General features: G+C 37.1%; 2 protein-coding genes across 2 annotated transcripts in view; both read left to right on the top strand.

Annotated features, from left to right (window-relative positions):
• The window catches only part of LOC131970665 (T-box transcription factor TBX1-A), a 3,378-nt gene extending 951 nt beyond the window's left edge, over positions 1 to 2,427 (top strand). The window contains exons 4-8 of the mRNA XM_059332097.1: positions 1 to 70; positions 220 to 375; positions 840 to 907; positions 1,226 to 1,335; positions 2,090 to 2,427. The exon at positions 1 to 70 is cut by the window's left edge and continues 102 nt beyond it. Of these exons, the coding sequence (XP_059188080.1) occupies positions 1 to 70; positions 220 to 375; positions 840 to 907; positions 1,226 to 1,335; positions 2,090 to 2,280 (595 nt within the window). The 3' untranslated portion in view covers positions 2,281 to 2,427. The remainder of the gene's footprint in view (positions 71 to 219; positions 376 to 839; positions 908 to 1,225; positions 1,336 to 2,089) is intronic.
• Positions 2,428 to 5,397: 2,970 nt separating this feature from the next.
• Positions 5,398 to 21,021, top strand: bace1 (beta-secretase 1). The gene is made up of 9 exons (XM_059331839.1): positions 5,398 to 6,188; positions 11,436 to 11,524; positions 12,631 to 12,847; positions 13,935 to 14,072; positions 14,357 to 14,491; positions 14,585 to 14,686; positions 16,114 to 16,263; positions 17,586 to 17,757; positions 19,501 to 21,021. The coding sequence occupies exons 1-9, from the start codon at positions 5,853 to 5,855 to the stop codon at positions 19,737 to 19,739; spliced, it is 1,578 nt and encodes a 525-aa protein (XP_059187822.1). The 5' UTR covers positions 5,398 to 5,852; the 3' UTR covers positions 19,740 to 21,021.
• The last annotated feature ends 957 nt before the right edge of the window (positions 21,022 to 21,978 follow it).

Here is a 21,978-nt window from a genome sequence, read left to right as displayed (position 1 = left end):
GTGGATGAAGCAGACTGTATCCTTCGACACGCTCAAGCTCACCAACAACCTGCTGGATGACAACGGACATGTCAGTCAAAGCCTTTAATGTGACTCCTTTTACTTTTGAGAACAGAATTAAAGTGCATAGGGTATACATTTCCCATTTTATCATGAAACATATAGAAATGCCTCTTTTATGACTTGCTTCTTGTACTTTTCCAACTTCCTCCTTGCCAGATGATACTGAACTCCATGCATCGCTATCAGCCTCGCTTCCATGTGGTGTATGTGGATCCAGCTCCCAACAGTCACTTAAATGCATACAGGAACTTCTGCTCTTTTTCCTTCCCCGAGACACGCTTCATGGCCGTCACTGCCTATCAAAACCACCGGGTAGGAAATCCAGGATCAGAAGGCTCCAGGAGATTTTTTATTGTGCATTAACTAATATACGTAGCATAAGATTAGGCAGCATTTTTTCTATTTGTGTAATTATATATATAATTTTTATTTTTATTTTTTTAAATCTTATGTCACTATTTGAGATGCACTGTTTAGCTGCTTTATTGTTTCTTTAAAAATTAAAAATATATAAATATTATATCTTTCATATATATATTGAATATTATATTTTAATATATATTAAATTAAAAAAAAATATATATATAATTTATTTAGACTTTTTTTATTCTATTCAATTTTCTCTGATTCATTTTTTATTAAAATGATTCAACACACTATTAAAATAATTGAAATGCACACTGTATTGTGTATGATCATGTATGTGACAAATTAACAAAAAATTAACAAAAAAACTTAATTATTTATCTTACCCCACCTCACCATATCTTTCTCAGATCACCCAGCTAAAGATTGCCAGCAACCCATTTGCTAAAGGCTTCAGGACTACAGACCCTCAGGACCGGTGAGTCACTCAGTTCTGATTACAGTTTACCTGATTAAGAAACACATGTGAAACACTTTCCCTGGAAATGCCAGTTGACTCGATCATAGTTTATCTTTATCGCTGTTATCAGTTGGTACACAGTGATAAGGCAGCGGGCTCCATGATAGCTAATCTATGACCTTTGTTTTCAAAGGAGGTTCATACATGGCAGACTGTTGGCCATGTATGGTAAAACTATGGACATGATTATGATTATTGATTGCATAAAGGTGTCTGGGCATGTATGCACATGCTTGTGTGATTCTATATAGTATCTCTGTGTGTGAATGTGTGTAGGGTTGGCTATTCTGGGCCCCTGGCAGTGTGGTGTCCACCAGAGGGCAGAGCTGAGCCCCTAACCACTAAACCTGACCAGCAGAGAAGCTGGGGCTCAAAGACTCCAACCAGTGAGTATCTCTTTATTTTACATGTTGGGTGCAACAACCTTGATTTTGTTCAGTACATAGGAGTCAATATATGATTAATTATGACATAACATGAGATATGAGATATAGTATTGACCAGCCCCCTGTTCTAAACTGTCAAAAAATGTATTTACAGACTTAATTTAAGCTTTAACCTTCTGAACCCAAAGCTTTTCAGGGTGTTTTTTTTTGTTGTTGCTCTTTTTACATTTTGCTCACTGTGGCCTTGTATTTCACTGTAATGTATTAGTCCTGCAGCTCTATGGAATCAGCACAATCATGGCTAGAAGTGTGAACAACTCAAACATTATGTATTTTGTTAACACAATTATAATGGCATAAATCATATTCCTTACAGCCTGCAGTTCTGTCTGATTTCGTGACCGTTCGTATCAGCAGAATCAATCATGCCGATCTAGTTATTCCAAATAGTTTATTTATGGCAATGTTTTAAATGAGACATTTGGAACAATGATATTTTAACAGAAATATCCCCATTTTTAGCTTAATTTGATTATTTTTTTCTTATGGAAACGTTCATATCCTAGAATCCATTCAAGGAAAGCCTTCCTTGTGGTTAATTCAGCCACACTTTATTCATCAATCTTACAACTGCAGTGTTATGAAGCTGGATGGGTAAATAAGCGGAATCAGCTAATTTGTATCAACAGTGGTTTATATTGAGGGTATAAGCTCTGATCAATAACTGTCCAACTGGTTTCTCCTGCATCCTCAGGACAGGAGGACACAGCTCCGTTGTTGGTAGAGCAGTGTGGACTGTTCCACCTCTGTAAAGACTCTGTGGGACTCACCATGGAGAGGAAAGATGGGGACAGTATCTTAGCTCCTGCTTCCTTCCTCCCTATTCCTTCCTACTGGGACTGTCCAGGATCATCTCAAGATGATCAGAGAGTCAGTCTGTCATAGGAAAGGAGAAGCTTTGAATTTGACCTACTGCTTGCTTCCTATTTGATATTATACAAATTTAAATTGTGTTTGTAATAAATGTAAATAGTTTGCTCACCAAATGTATCTATAGCAACACACTGTGCAAGAGGACCATCATAACCATAATCTCTGTGGCAATATGGTATGTGCTTAAAAAAATATAAAGGCACTACGGGGTAACAGCAAAGTTCCAAAATCATAGAAAAAAACACAGTGATGCCCCCTCAAACTCACTAGTAATATAAAAATCACATGATAATGTGTTGTTATATTTGTGCAGCTACAATTCTTCCATCTGTTGTCTGAGATAATAAATAAAATTACATTCTGAGTTCTCTGATTTTTCCTAAATGTTTTCCTAAATGTAATTGGTTGTTGATAAATACTGCATATCTATCCACCTTTAGCCTTTTGTAAAAAAAACAAAAACAAAAAAAACAACAAACTAAATAACAGTAAACAACCGTGAGTTATTTTACATATATTTTATTTCAAATATGGTTAATGTACAGTAAATATCTGTATTTTAAAGTAGAATCGAATGAGAGTGAAGTGTAATTATAGAATTACTAAGTATTTGCTGCCAGACTTTTTACTGTTTTTTTTTTTATTAATTTAACGATTTATTTTTACATTTTCATGTTTAACTGTTAAAAACATTCAGTAATATGATGTGCACTTTTATTTATGTGAGCAAACAACAGAAAAAAGGTCTGAAAGCTGCTGTGTGGTGAAATGCAACTGGTTAAAAAACCCATAACTACGTTTTTTAAGAGCTGACAAACTAAAAAAACGAGCTAATTATACGAGTAAAATTATTGCATTCAAAACTTAAAGTCCAAAAGTATCAGCATCAAAATGTACTTAAAGTATCCAAAGTAAAAGTACTCATTATGTTGAACGGCTTACTCAGATTGTTTTATATATTCCAAATATAGCATTGGATTATTATTAAAGATGCATTTATGTAAGCAGTGTTTGAATTAACTCAAGGTAGGGCTAATTTAAACTACTTAATATACTGTTATGAGCTTTAATTATAAAAAGAAAAGTCGAATCACTTTAAATTGATCATGTTTTTTATGTTAAATCTTGACATGAAGAGTAACTAAAGCTGTCAGCTAAATGTTGTGGAGTAAAAAGTACAATATTTGCCTCGAAATGTAGTTAAGTATAAGTATAAAGTTACAAAAAATGGAAATATTCAGGTACAGTACAAGTACCTCAAAATTGTTCTTAAGTACAATACTTGAGTTAATGTAGTTAGTTACTTTCAACCACTGCTTGTGTCTTTGTGGAATATGGATAGTTATGCAGAAAGTTATGCAGTATAATTAGGGTGACCATATTTTGATTTCCAAAAAAGAGGACAATCGGCACGGCCCTCGAGACACAAATTCAGACAGGCTTCTCGGAGGTTGATGAACATGCTTTATTATGCTTCAATGGTGCAAAATTAACTTCTGTAATAAAATAAAATGAAATCTGTAAAAACTTGTAACAAAAAATTAGCTCTCGTAGACTCTTTTCAAATAAGTGAATAAATAATATGAAATAATGTTCTAAATATGAACTCTTCTGTTAGAAAATCTAGCTTCAACAATATATCTCTTAATAACTGCAATAAGATAAATAATAGAAGAGTCTCACAAAGATACTAACTTAACAAACAAAGGATCTATACTTTTCATCTTTAGTTGTCTTTGAGCTTTGAGCTTTGAGATCTCCAGCATCTTTATTAGACATTGAGACATATGTGCCAGCATTGCACACGGTGCACTCCGCCTCCCACCTGTGACGGTACGTCGGAATTTTTTTTTGCAGTTCATCTGTGAAGCTGCACTTACGCTTCGGCATTTCCCGTGCAATGCTGCTCCGCTGTTCGATCTGCCCTCTGTCTGCTCTGCTCTCTGTCTCTCTCTCTGTGTGTGTGTGTGTGTGTGTGCGCGGCGCTGACCCTCTTGGTAATTACGTCTCGCAAAATTGTGTGCAAAGCGCCGGTCAATTTACGTGCACGTGTACTGGTCCTATGAAAAACAGTGAACACCGGACATTTTCGTGAATGTATAAAACCCGGCCGGACGCCCCGGACAGGACGTAAAAAGTGGACATGTCCGGGCAAAAGAGGACGCTTGGTCACCCTAGTATAATGTTTGCAAATGCCCTACCTTGCTAAGCCATGGCTAACAGCTAGCTTACTCATTTGACATGCTTACAAGTAAAGTTTCTTAGCTAGATGATGGTATTCTGTTATATCGTCACACTGTTAAAATAATCGCCTATGTCATTTTTTTGTCAAAATTGTTTTTTCCCCCCTAAATCATCTCCTCATGACACCGGCCACCTGTGGTAAAATCGCCTACATCCTCAGTTGATCAGATTATGTGATTTTACCCCTTTAAGATCATCACTTCTTTGAAAATTTGCCACATTCATAGGCATCAGATAAGAACCCAGCAAAGAAGAGCTACAGGGAGATTGTTTAGTTATCAGTTTAGTTTATCAGTGTTTTATTGTTGACACTAATATTGGTAACACTTTACTCTAAGGTGTCTACATAAGAGTGACATGAGCGTGTCATAAACATGACATGGGATGTGTCATGAACATTAATTACACTTTGAAGTAACATTAATGCTCATGATACTTGTCATGTCATGTTGCTGACAGGCTTGTGTGACCCTTATGTAGACACCTTCAAAATAAAGTGTTACCATATCTTGTTTAAGTCACAAAGGCATGTTTAAAAAATTGCCTCAGTCATTTATTTCTCTTACGTTACATAATTTACACACAGTGTTATTACTATGCCCATAGCCATCCTTTGTTACATCCTTTTTGAGTGAAATGATAAATAAATGTCATATGTTCACTTTTGGTGAAGTTGTTTGTGTTTCCTGCAAAACTTTAAAGATTCTTTTAACAGGGTGACGATATGCAGTATGATTAGTCTTATTTTGAAAATGCCCACCGGAAGTCGTGTGTATTCTATTGACACTTGACAGGTGGTGGTGATGCTCTTGCAGCTCTAAAGGATGCAGCGGGGTGGATGGAGGAGGAGGAGGAGGAGGTGAAAGACTGGAAGAAGGCGGAGGACTGAATGAACGGGTCGGGAAAAGGGGAAGGATGCGGATTACGGTAGCTCGTCGGCCAGCCTGCCTGCCTACCGACGACGGTTTTCGGTCGTTTGACATGAGGATGCGCGGAGAAAACGACACAGGCCTGTTGGTTTGTTGATACAGCCAGTAATTTAACCGGTGACACCGAGCCTTGCCTGGGGTGATTGTGAGGTGATTTGATTTCCAGTGTGTGCTATTTTGCATTCACGTGTTGAGTAATCGTGTTTGACATTCCCTTTTCATTAAGAAAAGCGGAGAAAACACAGCCCATCTTCATATTTGTGGTGCAACTGCCATCATGGTTTTAGCCGTCGTTTTAGCATCACCTGATCCCTTCTCCTGTGCCGCTGCGGACTGGACGTCAGACTAACGGAGCGTCGTAAAGTCAAAACCAAAACACACCAAAAAATTACAGCTTTGCCGCGTTTCAACATGGAGGTGTGGACGTTTCAGCCTCGCTGGTTGCCATGTCTGTTTTTCCTTTGGACGGCGCTGTGTCTGCTCAGCAGCTGTCAATCCGCTCCCGACGCCTCGGGCCTGCCTCGAGCCATTCGCGTGCCACTGCGGCAAGGCGCTCGCGCTGAAAAGCCACCGCCGCTGCCCCCTGCCGCCGAGCGCGGCAACGCGGCGAAGCGCACCGCGCGCAGGCGGAGAGGAGCGGCAGCGGCAGCCGGAGGTATCAGCTTTGTGGACATGATTGATAACCTGCGTGGGAAGTCTGGACAGGGATACTACGTAGAGATGGCCGTGGGCTCCCCTCCCCAGAAGGTATTCTTCAAAACAAAACATGAATAATAATAATAAAATGTTTTTACATTATATCGTCACACTGTTAAAATAATCGCCTAAGTCATTTTTTGTCAATTTGTTGTTTTTTGCCTAAATCATCTCCTCATGACGCCGGCCACCTATGGTAAAATCGCCTACATCCTCTGTTGATTAGATCATGTGATTTTACCCCTTTAAGATAATGGCCTATGTCAAGTGTGTGACTTAAGTGGATTTATTATGCCTAAGTCAAAATAAAATGTGACTTAGGCAATTTTCTGAACATGCCTTTGTGACTTAACCAAGATATGGTAACACTCTACATAAGAGTGACATGAGCGTGTCATAAACATGACATGGGATGTGTCATGAACTTTAATGACACTTTGAAGTAACATTAATGCTCATGATACTTGTCATGTCATGTTTCTGACAGGCTTGTGTGACTCTTATGTAGACACCTTCAAAATAAAGTGTTACCATATCTTGTTTAAGTCACAAAGGCATGTTCAAAAAATTGCCTAAGTCATTTATTTCTCTTTACACGTTACACAATTTACACACAGTGTTATTACTATGCCAATAGCCATCCTTTGTTACATTCTTTTTTGAGTGAAATGATCAATAAATGCCATATGTTACACTTTTGGTGAAATTTTTTGTGTTTCCTGCAAAACTTGAAAAAAAGAGTTAGGCGATTATTTTAACAGTGTGACGATATTATAAGATTCTTACACTTATCATCATACTCAATAGCACACATTTTACTTTCACATATTTGCTGTACAGCATACCTTATATAAATATGTTCAGTATACTTTCTATATTATATAGATTTTTTTTAATGCGTTATAAAGCTTTAGCTTTTTTATTGATCAAATCAATTCAATATACATTCCACATATACATTCAAGGCTCATTTTCGTGACCATTACAATTGTGCATGCCCTGGTGTCATTAGGGGCTCAAACAATGTACAAGGTTATTTTTAAATAAAGTTATAAAGAAATAGCCCCTCCCTTCACTCTACAATCTGTTTTTTTATAACCTTTGAAACGATACTGTGCATATCCCTTGCGTATACATATATATTTTTATTTATTGCTCATATTACAACATAGAACAATCTGATTAACATTACGCCAACTATCTATTTTCACCTATGTGCAATATCTGGAGATATAAAAACCCTATTTGCAATATTAATGATAACGTTCAATAGCAGCCATCTAATAATTTTATGTATATAATGTAATATATATAATGTATGTTTACTTACATATGTATAAAATTTCTTTTTTATTCTTTATTTTATATTTACAAATTTGCTCAACATTCTTTGTAACAAAACACCACCAGAGCATAATCATATAATTTTACAGTTATCACTCTTTAGCCTTCCATCAGTATGTCTCATGTGTGCCTGTGTATGTATCTGTCATTCTGTTTTTATGTTTTTTTGCTAACTACACAAGTTGTAGTCCCTAACACTATAACAGCAGTAAATAGACCATTTAACTTACCCTAACCCTACATTATAATGATACTATGCAACTTAATGGGAGCTTACATCACTAAACTTAAAACATGTTATTCATAAAGAGATTATTTTATGTGCATCTTATGCATTTATTTGACAGTGACAACGGAGAGAGACATAGATGTGTGTGTGTGTGTGTGTGTGTGTGTGTGAGAAAGTGAGAGAAAGGACTGAATGATACAGACAGATAATGGAACCATTAATTCTGCAGAGAGAGGAGTGCCAGCTGGGTGCAGCTGCGGTGTACAGGCTGGCACACAGAGGGAGACGGATAGAGGGAGGAGGAGAAAGTGATGAGGTGGTAGAAGAGGAGAAGAAGGAGAGGGAGAAGGTGAAAGAGGGAGTGAAACAGAAATGAATGGAGTGAATGGGTGTGATAGAAGAAGACAGAGAGTGAAAGACAGTTTGAGAGAAAAGGAGAAGGATGAGAGATATTTGAAGATAGATGATGTGTCTGGTTGGGGCATTATGCCGGGCATCACAGTGACGACCAGCTAGTTGAAGCCAATCAGCACAGGCAGACAAGACTGTTCTGGTGGGTAGATTCACTGAGTGTCCTCCAACCTGGCAGCAATCATTCACGCTGCTGGAGTGCCCTACGGTCTTGGCCGGGTATTATTCGATTTTTTTTTTATTTCAGTGGCGATACAAAACAAAGCAATGTTTTTTAAAGACACTTTACTCAGAGGAATATTAACATTTTTCCACAACTTTATTTAACACAAGAAATCAAAGTTCTCAGATGTGATATGGTTTGTGAATGAAAGCAGCCCTACAGGAACTTTGCCTAAATCAAACAGTCTTAGACAGTCAACAGTCTTAAATTGGCAAAATTATGATTTGAAAGATTGACCTAAGAGTATTCAGTGCAATCTTTTGATAGTTGACAGCCTTCTGAAACTCAGGGCAAAGGGCACATTTTGGCCAAAAATGTCTTCGTCTTGTTACCGATATGCAGCACGACTGCATAATAGCTTTCTACCGGGCCCCTTTCTTGTCATATGGGATACAATGCCAAAGTGATTCCCTGAATGTTGGTTGCTTTTTCACGGGTGTTTGTGGGTGTTTGCCGTGGTCTTGTGCATTTTGTAGTGAACAACATTTCTCCCGCACATGCCTGTTTGAGATGCTAAAATAAAATGGTCATTAGTTGGCCTTTAGTTGCAAAAGCAAACTTTGCAGCAGACTTCGGTTTATTCTAGGTCTGACCCTGCAAAACCGAAGAGGACAGTGTGCCTTTTTTGAGAATGAACTCTTCTCTGCTTGCTGCCATGTTGTGTGTCTCTCTGTGGGAAGTAAATGCGGGGAAGAGCTGAGCCCACTATCAACTACAGGAGCCCAAGGGGAGCGGCGGTGGTGGAAGTTAGAGAGAAACCGATTTTCATTATAATCAAATCATAAGCCCAGTCCATGCCCCCTAAGCATCTGTCAAGTTAGGAATGACTTCTTGTAGAAAGCTACTTGTTGAATGGCAACTCTGTCATCAATGCTAGTGTGCTGAAAAGTGTAGAGTGTTTACGATGGACAACTCGCAACTGCACTTTTTTCAGTATGGCCCTAAATCTTTAAGCAAGTACCAATACAGAGCACTAATATTAGGCTATATTGGATTTTTGTAATTGATGACCTGCTCAGGGAAGCCACACCCTGTTTGGACCCTTTAAACACAAGCTGAGGCTTGACCTTTGGTACAACAAAAAGAACTTGTGTATATATTGACCAGCAGAAACGTGCTCGTCGTGGTTCAGTGACCATCTTATTCATTAAAATGACCAGTCGGGATATCAGTATCCATAACAAAAAACAAATATGCCATTTGCAGGCCCTTAAGATATCAAATTATGTGAATGTATTTTAGGTTTTAAAAGCTCCAGCATCTAGATAAATAAAGCATAATATATAAATGGTCTATGACTGAACTGATTGTAATAGCAGGAGCGATGAAAGGTTGTGTCAATGACCTCAAATCATTTACATTAACTTTAAGATAGAATGTGTTCCGGTAACCACTAAATCATTTCTCCTCCGTAGTGGAGGGGGAAGGGCAAATATAATGGCTAGAACCGACAGGCACTCTGCCAGGGAGGACAGGAAGACAGAGAGAGAGACAGAGCAGGGGAAGACATGAAGTCTCAGTGTGTCAGTCAGGATGCAGCCTTTAGTGTGTTTGTGAGTGTTTGTCCTGCGGTCAGCACATTTCTGGCCAAGAGAGTAAGACGGAGTGTGTCCAGTATTATTACACCATGTGTGTGTATATCATTGATGTATACGTATGTGTGTTTGACAGAGTCAGTATTTATTCTGCCCTTGAGACAGTCGCACTTCTCTGGATATTTCAAGAGCCGATCCATTATTGAACAGCTTGCTCTGACTGTGTGGCTGCCTGTCTATTCTTCTGTTTGGGTGTTTCTGTACCACACTGTGTATCTACTGTATATGTTCTTTGATTTGTCAGTAAAATAGTACACTATTAACTTCACTGAACTTCACTGTAACTGAGGAATCTCTAAGACTTGTGACTTAGATGAATAAAAAAAAGTGTGCTGATGTCCTGAGTTGGCAAAAATTGGAAAACTGTAAGAAAGATATATAATAATATTATTTCCCATTTTACTGACTAAAAACTTATACTTTGTAGACTCTTAACTTTAAATGTCAGGTTGTTAACATAATGCCACTGTTGTTTTGCATGAAAAATCCACAGAAATGTAACTATTTTCTGTATACTTAATGCCTGGGGAAATTTCACTTTTGACATACTGGGATATGTCAAGGATTAGCAACAACATTGACTTGTATGCTTTGCATCAAACATGGCAGTGCTCTATAATACAGCAGCAATAACCCTATGTGGAAACCAGAAAAAAATATTCACCCCATAGGGCAAAATAGCTCTATCTGATGTAAAATATTATATTAAAAACAACAATTTTGAAGTAAGGGCTCTAACTGAAAGCCTGCTATAATACATATTAATATTATTATTATACATTGTACCTGTGATATATGACATACAGCAGTTCATATATGTGTAAAAAAATATATATTTTTATATTTTGATGCCTTTACTGTAAGTATTGAATATTTCTGTCTTAATCACCACCTGCCATTGTGCTCCATTCACACATTCACTGACTGTTTGGACTGATTGTGCAAAATATGATACTCACATAGAGATGCAGACAGTAGAGGAGGAGACGGGAGAGAGAGGGAGTAGAATGGGCAACCTGAGAGGAGTGGAGGGTTAGAGTGGAGACAGTGAGGGGACAGAGAAGGACATTAAGGGCAACAGGAAACAGCACAGGACTCTACAAAGAAAAGGAAATGGATACAGAGAATGACTGAGAGATGAAAATGTGTGAGAGGTGAAGCTGCTGTGATAGAAGCCATATTTGCCTCTAAGGCCACCAGTGTAAAAAAAGTAAAGATAGCAGCAGACATTTAAACCCCAGAAGAACAGAAAATTGTTTTACAAATGGTTTCCGTCTGTCTCCAAGGTAGCAAAGACACAGATTAAACTTGCCCTTCAGAGATTGAACATAATCAATTTTACAATGTAACCAGAGCATCAGTTTTTACAAACCTATTGATTTTTCCAAAACACACATATCATAGTCTATATTTAATAATTCTCTCCCTCTCTCTCTCTCTCTCTCTCTCTCTCTCTCTCTCTCTCTCTCTCTCTCTCTCTCTCTCTGTGTCATTAGTTGAACATCCTGGTGGATACCGGGAGCAGTAACTTTGCTGTCGGGGCAGCTGCTCATCCCTTCCTGCGCAGATACTACCATCGTTCACTGTGAGTAAAGACATGAACATACACCACCACATTTGGCTCTAAAAGAAATGAATGTTTCAACTTTTCTTTATTGGAGTGTTAGGTACTGAAGCCCTAAGAAACCAGTCATAAAAATGATCCATTGCTAATCCATTTTCTTATTCAGATTTTAATTGTTTTCCTGTTTTTTCTTTTCTTTTTTCAACTGTGGCTGGAACTAGTATTACAACAACAAACAAACAAACTAATTTTTTTTTAAATTTTCCAAAACCCCTTTTCCCATCTGCTTTCACAGGTGAAAAAAATTAAGATAAAATTAACTTAGAAAGATTATCTGGGCAGAAAGATGCTCTTAAGTCATAAGAACAGGAGAGAAAACAATTAAGATTAGTCTTAGAAAATGGGTCACCATAATATTTTTTCTCACTTGTCTCTCAATGTTTCCATGCTTATGAGATAAATTATTTTTCAAAACTGACGTCATAGCAAATCACAGTCTATATTTTTTTCTGTAGTATACATTATGTGACATTGTTTTTAAATGAAATATATTTATTCATTGATGTTCATACTACTACATGCAACAACCTATTTAACCTATTTAACATGCTAAAACATATTTTCTCCAATCTGCTGTAAAAATATAAAGTACTCTCAGGAAACATACAAACACAAAAAAATATAAATTAACAATAAATACCAAATAGCAGAAATGTATGTATATAATGTGTATAGAATGAATGTATATGTCTTATTTTATATATTCTTTATTCTGTCTTCTATGTGTCTGTATCTTGAGCTGCTGTGCCAACTAATTTTCCCCACTGTGGGATAAATAAAGTCTTATCTTATCTTATCTTATCTTATCTTATCTTATCTTATCTTATCTTATCTTATCTTATCTTACACATGAACAAACTGAAATATGTTAATCATGTAATAATAATTTTTTATAGTGACCTACCATAAGCGTTTTGCACTATAATAATAATAACAATAATAATAATAATAATAAAAATAATACTTTGTTAATATTTTTATGTAATATGACAACAGTGGAACTCCTTTAGGAACCAAACCCTCCTCCCACTGCATTCTTACTTCCGCCTCTTACCGTTCATTCACAGCTCCAGCTCGTACCGTGACCAGGGCAGGAGTGTGTATGTTCCATACACTCAGGGTCGCTGGGAGGGCGAGCTGGGCACTGACTTGGTCTCTGTACCACATGGCCCCAACGCCACACTGCGGGCCAATATCGCTGCAATCACCCAGTCAGATCGCTTCTTCATCAATGGATCCAACTGGGAGGGAATCCTAGGACTGGCCTATGCTGATATAGCCCGGGTAAGAGCAGCATATCAATCAGTCCCTCAAAATCTGAACTAAATCTCCTGATAAATTATCTATCTTAAGCTGCACAAAACACATTGTTTTACATGTTGGCCTGTCAGGTGGTAAATCAGATGTCGGATGCTCCAGAAATCATGCTGTGTGTTATAGTCTCATTTATAAAGGAGTGGGAGTATGTTAACATTACATTACATTTTGCCTACTGTATAATTGTGATCCGAAAGGCAATATTAACCTTAGTACCCCAAACCATTTCACCACGTTTTCTTTGTCTTTTTACACTTAATCACTGTGGCCTTCTATGGAATCAGCACATCATGGATAGAAGTATGAACAACTACAAAACAACACTGGTGACAACAACAAAAATGTCTTAGATTAACACAGTTTTAATGACGTCATAAAAACAGAAAAAAACACAAGTTGAATTTCTTTGGTTAATTATTTATTGAAATTTTAATTTTTACAACCTTTCTTACAACCCTTCCTGTCCTCTCCTCTCTGCTCTGTGTAAACAGATTTTCAGTGAATATTTGTCACATGATCGTTTGTCTCAGCAGAATCAATCATGGCTTCACAGTGTCGCCGTTCAAGGATCATCTGAAAATTCTAATTCATAATGCCTGTTTTTACAGTTTCTTTCTTTGATAAACGGTGTATTTTTAACAGCCTTTTAAAGAAAACATGTTTCATTGGTGGGGTTCAGAGGGTTAAATGCTGAAATCTAAAAACAGCAACAATCTAACTCTCTCTCTCTCAATTCAATTCAATTCAATTCAATTCAATTGGCTTTATTGGCATGACGTAACACTGTACATATTGTCAAAGCAAGCGTCAGAAAAAAAGATAACAGTAAGGACAGCAATATTTACAATAAATGATTATAATTCTATAATTTTAAAGGATTAAGAAAAGAAAAACTAATAACAATAAAAGAAAGCAATATTTACAATCATTGAATTACAATCAATCAAACCGTCCCAGCAAAGAAGAAGAAAGAAAAAAATAAAAACAAAACAAACAACAGCTGTGTGTCACTGGCTGTCTCTCTCTCTCACTCTCTCTGTCTCTCTCTCTTTAGCCTGACGAGACATTGGAGCCTTTCTTTGACTCTCTGGTTCGGCAGACTCCTGTCCGCAACCTCTTCTCTCTCCAGTTGTGTGGAGCCGGCTTCACCCAAAACTACTCCCTGGGCAGCGCCACTGTTGGCGGCAGCATGGTGAGATGCACAAACATACAAATCATGTAATGCCATATCTGGAGCCAGTGCTGGATAATATAAATATATATATATAAATATATATATATATATATATATATATATGTATATATATATATATATATATATATATATATATATATATATATATATATATATATATATATATATACATATATATACACATTTCATTCAGATTCAGATTCAGAAGTCCCTTTATTGTCATTGATCAAAGTAACAAGTACCATTACAACCAAATTAGCCATTTTTATTTCTGCTCTTAGATCATCGGAGGAGTGGACCTGTCACTGTACATAGGAGCGCTTTGGTACACTCCCATCCGAAGGGAGTGGTACTATGAGGTCATTATTGTACGTATTGAGGTGAATGGACAGGACCTCAATATGGACTGTAAAGAGGTAAGATAGAAAGAATGATTTAATGATCAGTCACTGATTCTGAAAGCTGTGTAAGAGATTTGCATCAGATGACTGTTTGTGTGTCTTTTACAGTACAACTATGATAAGAGCATTGTGGACAGTGGCACCACCAACCTTCGACTGCCTAGAAAAGTTTTCCAGGCTGCAGTAAAGGCTATTGAAGCAGCTTCTTCGGTCAGTCATTCCTATTCTATACATAGTCTTATATCATTATAATTTCACATTTCTCTGATTTTCTTCCTCTGCTGCTTTTGCTTTCCAAGTTACTGCTGATTTCTTGAAGTGTATATTCATTTGGAAATCCTCCAAAAGCATTTGAATTTAAATGTGCAGTTTGCATGGTTTGAAAAGTGCTTGGATTTTGAATAAATTGCTCAGAAACCCCCCTCCTTATGCAGGATTATGTAAATACATCAGGCCAAAATAACACACTTACACTGAATAAGACAAACTGCATGTTGATGTTTTTTAGAAATGTTTTTATTGTCTTTTTTCAATTACAATACAAAGGCACAAAATGGAACAAGACACATTAATAAGTACAAGGCACTTGAAGACATTTTAAATATAGATATATTAGTGGCATGTTTGAGTTGCTGTTGTGGTAGCTGACTGTTTTTCACTATGGCACTAGGAAAGGTATATATATATATATATATATATATATATATATATATATATATATATATATATATATATATATATATATATATATATATATATTGGTCAATGACACGATCTAACCCAGTGTCAGTTGGTGTAACCGGTAATTAAAATATAATATCTGATTATATACAGGAAAATTAATGTGAACTAAAATAAGAAAAAGTACAATCCACATTTACATTTCAACACTATGGTTTATAACAATTTTTACATAATTTCTCTAAACTTTTGAAAAAAATGGCTGTATTTAGAATATGTTCTGCTCAATATTAATGAAATGTGATGTAATATGATGTTTTTAAAAATGAAGTAATTATATGTATAAGTCCACTTAAATAAAATGTAGGTGGATGAAGTATTTAATATTTATTTATTTTTTTATTTATTCTTTTGGTTACAACATATGACATCTTGCCAACCCTTATTTGTCACTGACCCATATAAAGACAATAGACTACAAAGCTGCAATGAAATCTTCCCCCTCCAGAAATTCCATAAAGGTGCCCCAAATCTTTACAAACATGTTATATTTCCCTTTCACAACATATGTAAGTTTCTCTAGGGCAAGACACTGCATATAACTCATAATTTATTCAGATATCTTGAGGTCATAGGTCAAGGTACCGTTTTGAAAGTGGCCATGTCATTTTTGTCAACTTTGGATCCTAACCTTCCTGACTAGATATGGCACCATGGCTTGTATCCATGCATTCCTTCGGTCTTCTAAATTCATATGATTCCAGTATCTTTGAAGTATTAAGACTGATTCTGCCATAGCCTCTGGAATCTCTGTTATTCACTTGACATGTTTATATTTCATTTTTTCAAGAGATCCAATGATATGAGCTCCAGTCTCATGACCACATGACCCTCATCTGTACTGAGCAGGTATGGGGAAAGGAAAGTTTGAATGTCCTCCTCATCCTGTTTTTCAGACCGAACAGTTTCCCTCTGGCTTCTGGCTGGGGGAGCAGCTGGTATGTTGGCAGGCTGGCACTACACCCTGGCACATCTTCCCAGTCATCTCCCTCTACCTGATGAGTGAAAACCACAACCAGTCCTTCAGAATCTCCATTCTACCGCAGGTAATACACAGTATCTCGCACTGGAACTGAGTGTGGCTGCATCAGGGAAGCTCATGCATGTTTTCAGGTCAAAGATCGACATTTGTGGGCGGCCCGGGTTCGAATCCGGCTCGGAGCCCTTTCCCGCATGTCTTCCCCTCTGTCTCCCCCTTTCACTCTAAATATCTCTCTCTCTCAATAAAGCTACAAAATGCCCAAAAAAATATCTTTAAAAAAAAAAAGATCGACATTTGTTTCATAGGACCGTATGAAGTAATATCAGTTGAGCCGAAAATTCTGTCCATATGATCAGAAGTTACTGCTATAGATGATGATGGGAAAAATAAATCTATTTTTTGTCCAGTGCTAAATTATATTTGATAACCGGTTGAAATACTGCTGAGAGAAAGGTGCTCGATTTGTCCTTTCAGCCTAAACATTTCGATTAAGTTACTGAAAACTCAAATAATTTGTCATTACTATGAGTCATTTACATCCTCTGTAATTCTGAGGTCTTCAGTGAATTCACTGCAGTTTTCATTGCCCTCTGCACTGCTACAGGAAGCCTGGTTACAATAAACCGCCTTCTCCTTCAGCCATGCTCTTCTATGTCGCCTTAATAGATCAAAGCCTGACAAGGTAAAATGAGGAGAAAAATAATGACCACATTTCATAGAGAATTACTTTTGAATACACTTTTCTAAAGCTTTTCATAAAGCTCCGAAAGGTTATTAAATGTTTTTTATTCAAAGACACTCAGAAAGGCCTTGACGGTGAGGGAATGAATGCAGTTTGACAGATTTGACAGTGAGGTTTAGAAGTAAGGTTCAGTGCAGTAAATCTGTGGGAGGCCTGTGACCTTGATGGGGACAGCAAAATGAAACGCTTGAGAAAAGTTTCTTTGCTTTCTGGTGTAACCTCTATAGCAGCAACGACAATAAATCACAACAAAGTCACAGTAAATATAAACAAAACCAGTCGATAAAGGCGCCCTAAATTGGTTTTAAAGGCTTGTTAGATTGTTGTGTCCTGTGTGGGGAATTTTTACTGATAAAAACATGTTAGTTCCCTCTGGTGGACAAACTATGTAATGATAGCTATTTTAATATAACATCTTTGACAATTATTCATTGTCATTTTTTGTTATTGTACTTATCAGACAATAGCCAGTATATGCTAACGGAATACATATCTGTGATAAAAAAAATAAAAAAAACATGATATCAGCTGTGCCAATACTGGCCGAGTTTACACAAACAAGCTTTTCACACACAAGCACTTTCTTATACAACAACGATAGCAAAGCAGTAATTGTGGTTTCTTCTTTATTTTTGTTTATGCAGCAATATTTGCGGCCGGTGGAGGATGTGGCCTCCGCCCAGGAGGACTGCTACAAGTTTGCAGTGTCCCAGTCTAGCACTGGTACAGTGATGGGGGCCGTCATCATGGAAGGCTTTTATGTGGTCTTCGACCGAGAAAAGAAACGCATAGGCTTTGCTGTCAGCACCTGCCACGGTGAGGAGGAGAGGGTGGAGGGAAGTAAAGTCACTAGAGTTTATAATATATTGTGGAAAAGAGGAAAAGGAAAAGAAATATGGATGCTCAAAGAGAGAATTATTGGGATAAATTGGGACTACCTAAAAGGAAGAAAATTATGCAGAATACACGTTAAGGATATTTACAGAAGAGGATTAGGGTCACATCACAAGTTCTGACTTACCCTCTGAACCCCAGAGAAATAAAGAAATCGCCAAAAATACACCGTTTATTGTAGAAAGAAACTGTAAAAAACAGACATCATCCTAGAAATTTGAACTTTCCATCAGTCCTTGAACAGATCATAGGTTACGAAAGGTTTGCTTGAAAAAGTAACCAAAACAAAGCTTTTCAAATAGTGATATTTCCGTCAAAATCACTTTATTCTACACATCTCATTCAAAACGTTGCCAAAAATGTGCCATTTGTTAGAACTAGATCCTGTTAAAATTCAATCAAATCTGCTCTCCTCAGTGACACTGTGAAGTCATGATTGATTCTGCCGAGACAAACGGTCACAAGACAAATATTCACTAATAATCAGACAGAACTGCAGGCTGTTTACACAGAGCTGAGAGGAGAGGACAGATTGCAAGCCCAAATTCAAATAGTTCAATATGTGTAGCAGATCCAAGATGCAATTTATTTCAAGTATTCACTTGTGGCAATTTGGTTGTATATATGAATTTATTACAATTATTTAAAAATGATTTATCAGAGAAATTTAACTATTTTTTTTTCTTTTCTTTATGATTAATGTCATTATAACTGTTATTCTGCAAAAAGGATATTTTTTAGATGTTCACACTTCTAGCCATGATTGTGCTAATTACATAGAGCTGCAGGACTTACTGGGGATTTCCACCGGACGCGTTACAGCAGCAGCACGTCTCCACATCGTTTTTGCTGCGTCTGTCAATTCACACCGGGCGCGTTACAGCAGCAGCACATCAGCTTAGCGAGCCGGCCGTATACACACGAGATAACGAGATCACGCGATAATCCTGACCATACGGGAGACCGCAAGATCCCGTGATAAACTTTAAACTCTATTTATACAGTCTATGGATAAACTGTGTGTATAAAGTAAACAACAACAACAAAAACCAACTTACTTTGCTTCTCTGAGGTGAAAGATATGTTGATCTGACCATCTATCCTTATAAAAACAATATGTTATGTCATAAATGATTGTATGATGTTCCACTTCAACAATCAGTCTCTTGTCGTCCGTGTCGCCGATCCTCTGAGACCCTTTGATTGATTGATTGCTGATCTGGTGCCCCGGTCATAACATAATGTTGATGTGAAGTAGTTTTAGGCTGCATGAACTGCGTATTGTGTTTTATTTTGAAAGGGGTGGAAGTGTTTTACGCTGATTCTGAGTCGGACTTCCTGTCTGGTGCGATCTGCTCTGTTGAGATTTACGCGATTTGGCAGCGTCTCGTGGAGAAATAGAAGTCCTACCTAAGGCTCACGTAGAGACGCTGACGTGACGCTGCAGTAACGCGCCCGGTGGAAATCAGGCTTTATACGTTGCAATGAAATACAAGGCCACAGAGAGTAAAGTGTAAAAAGACCAAAAAACGCTCTGAAATGGCTGGGTGTTCACACTTAATTAATTTATGTATAAGTAGAAATGATTTAATAGTAATGTTCAATATGTTCTCATGATCTTTGTAATTTTCAAATACCTGCAATCCTATTCTCCCCCTTTTCTAGTGCACGATGAGTTTCGCACAGCCTCTGTGGAAGGCCCGTTCCACGGCGTCGACCTGGAGGACTGTGGCTACAACATCCCTCAGACAGATGAGTCCACTCTCATGACCATCGCCTACATCATGGCGGGAATCTGCGCTCTCTTCATGCTGCCGCTGTGTCTCATGGTGTGCCAGTGGCGCTTCGCCCGCTGCCTCCACCCACACGGGGACTTTGCTGATGACATATCGCTTCTGAAGTGAAGGGGGAGAAGAAGAAGACAAGAGGAGTCGTAGAAACCTACACTTGAAACACAGAGCAGGGATGGATTGTGGTAAAAGGGATGTGCATCTTTACATAATGCTGGTGCTGTTGAAAGAGAGCTTTGAAAAGGATTTTCAGGAAATTATTATGTGAACAGAGCATTTGAGGAGAACTAGAGCCATTACTAACATGAAGGACAAACAAGAGGAAGTTGTTGTCGTCAGAGTCAGCGTTGTCTCTTAAAGCTATCTATGCAGATCAGCATGGTGAGAGGTGGGAAAATGCTAAACTAAAAACAAATCAGCTCTTTGTTATAAATAGTGTATAAATAGAACAAAGAGATGGATTGGATTTGGAAAGATCTGTTTCCTGCACAGCTCTATGCAGAGTGATTTGGGATTTTGGGAAAAAATAAAGAGAAAACAGATAATTTACAAACATGGCCAAATTTAGATACTCACAACCTGGATGTGAAAACAAGACCGTAGTTTCCTATGGTATGATGATTTGAACATATGAGCGTGTGGTTACATGTGTGTGTTCCTAGATTTACTGTTTGTGGCTTTTGAGTGAATGAAACAAGGTTGATATGTGTGAGCATGCCTGTATGTGTGCACAGCTGTATTGTAAGTGAAGAGTATACAGAAAGATTTAATGAAAATGAAAATTATACTACTGAGTATGAATAGCAACTATGAAATCACACTATTTTGCAAATGCCAGCAAAGAATTCTGCAACGCAAGTTTAAGTAAGCATAAAAAGGTTCCTTTGATGAATAATCAGATTGTAACAGCATTTATTGCATAAAATCAGTTTTGCTAAGTGTGAAACTGAGGTGACTGATCACAGTCAGTATCAGATGTCACTTTTTCCTTCCTATATTGATAGCTTAAATGTATCTATTGTAAATAAAATGTGTGTATTCCAGATCTTCTATTTACGCACACACAGAATACACATTGCTTATCCCACTGCTGCAGCATCTGATGATTTTCACATGTAACAACACATTACATGTTAACAAACCAAGACTTAATAGGGCTTCTTTCACAGACACAGAAACAGCCTAACTCACCACATCTTTCAATGGGGACCATATATGCTTGGACACGGAAACCAGCCCAAAGTATGTTCTACACTAAAGAACAGTATGTATGTCTACGAGGGACTGTTCGTATTGTCTCTCAGCAAGCTGTAAATAGATCAACTCAGAACTGTATATTTATCTGTCAGGCGCTGGCAGCACTGTGGAATCAATAAAGTACTTATTGTAACTGTAACGTGGTGTGATTTTCATTGTAATATAGGAAAAATAGATTACTGGTTGCTCTGCATGTTCAAATATAGCTCAGAAATGTGCTCTTGGAATACAAGGGGAAAAACAGGAAGGTAAGCTAGGCCCTCCAAAATGGAAAAAAAAGGAAAAGTTACATGTGGTAAAAAACATTAAAATCCTTAATTATAGTGGCTAAATTATGAACGAAAAGCACTTCAACCAATGGCTTACCAGGGCTTTGAAAAAAGACTTACAGTAGTTAAATAATGTAAAATCATGTAATTGTCAAAACATATTTTGGAGTACCGAGATTTCTAGAGGGGACAGAATTTAAAAAACATTTCATAATTATTTGGTGAAAAGGGGATTCCATAGTGTTGAATAAATTCAACATAATTATAAAGTCGCCCATGATGAGCCCATATTCTTATTTTTGTTTAAATTATATTGTAAATAGCTGGGGAAAAAAAGAATTAACAAATATATTTTTTGAATGATAAACAGCAGCATCAATCACCTCGAGAGACAGTCAGTGTTTTTTCTGTACATTAATTAAATTATTATTTTATGAAGTAGGATCAAGCTGTGGTTGCTTTTTCTTTTTTTTTTCTTTTTTAAAAACATTTTAACAGTTATTTATTTTGGTTGATAGGCCTGCTGATATATGTTGTGTTCTATGTTGTTTTTGTTTTCATCAGGATGCATTGGTTTGATTTTGTACTGATTTTGTTGTCGTGTGAATTTAAGTCTAATTTAAGTGTCTCATAATTAGCCAAGTCAAAATAAAAATATAATATACAGTATATGGTTCACAATTTAAAAATGTCAGTAGTGAAATTATGCTTGAGGACCATGGCAGTAACATTTATTTATGGAATGAAGAAAGTTTAAGGGTAATTTTGTCAACATTATAATTATATAACAACATAGCACAAGGGTTTATTAAACTCTAAATTGCTTA

This window comes from Centropristis striata, chromosome 4 (genome assembly GCF_030273125.1).
Source record: "Centropristis striata isolate RG_2023a ecotype Rhode Island chromosome 4, C.striata_1.0, whole genome shotgun sequence".
Classification (NCBI taxonomy): domain Eukaryota; kingdom Metazoa; phylum Chordata; class Actinopteri; order Perciformes; family Serranidae; genus Centropristis; species Centropristis striata.
Note: the sequence above shows the minus strand (reverse complement) of the source record. Positions and strands in the feature narration are given on the sequence as shown.

Bases quoted from the DNA above. Each gene is read 5' to 3' on its own strand.
- bace1 (XM_059331839.1), top strand. From the start codon at position 5,853: ATGGAGGTGTGGACGTTTCAGCCTCGCTGGTTGCCATGTCTGTTTTTC. The intron at 14,073-14,356 runs GTGAGATGCACA...TTCTGCTCTTAG, and splicing joins CCACTGTTGGCGGCAGCATG to ATCATCGGAGGAGTGGACCT. The intron at 14,492-14,584 runs GTAAGATAGAAA...TGTCTTTTACAG, and splicing joins TCAATATGGACTGTAAAGAG to TACAACTATGATAAGAGCAT.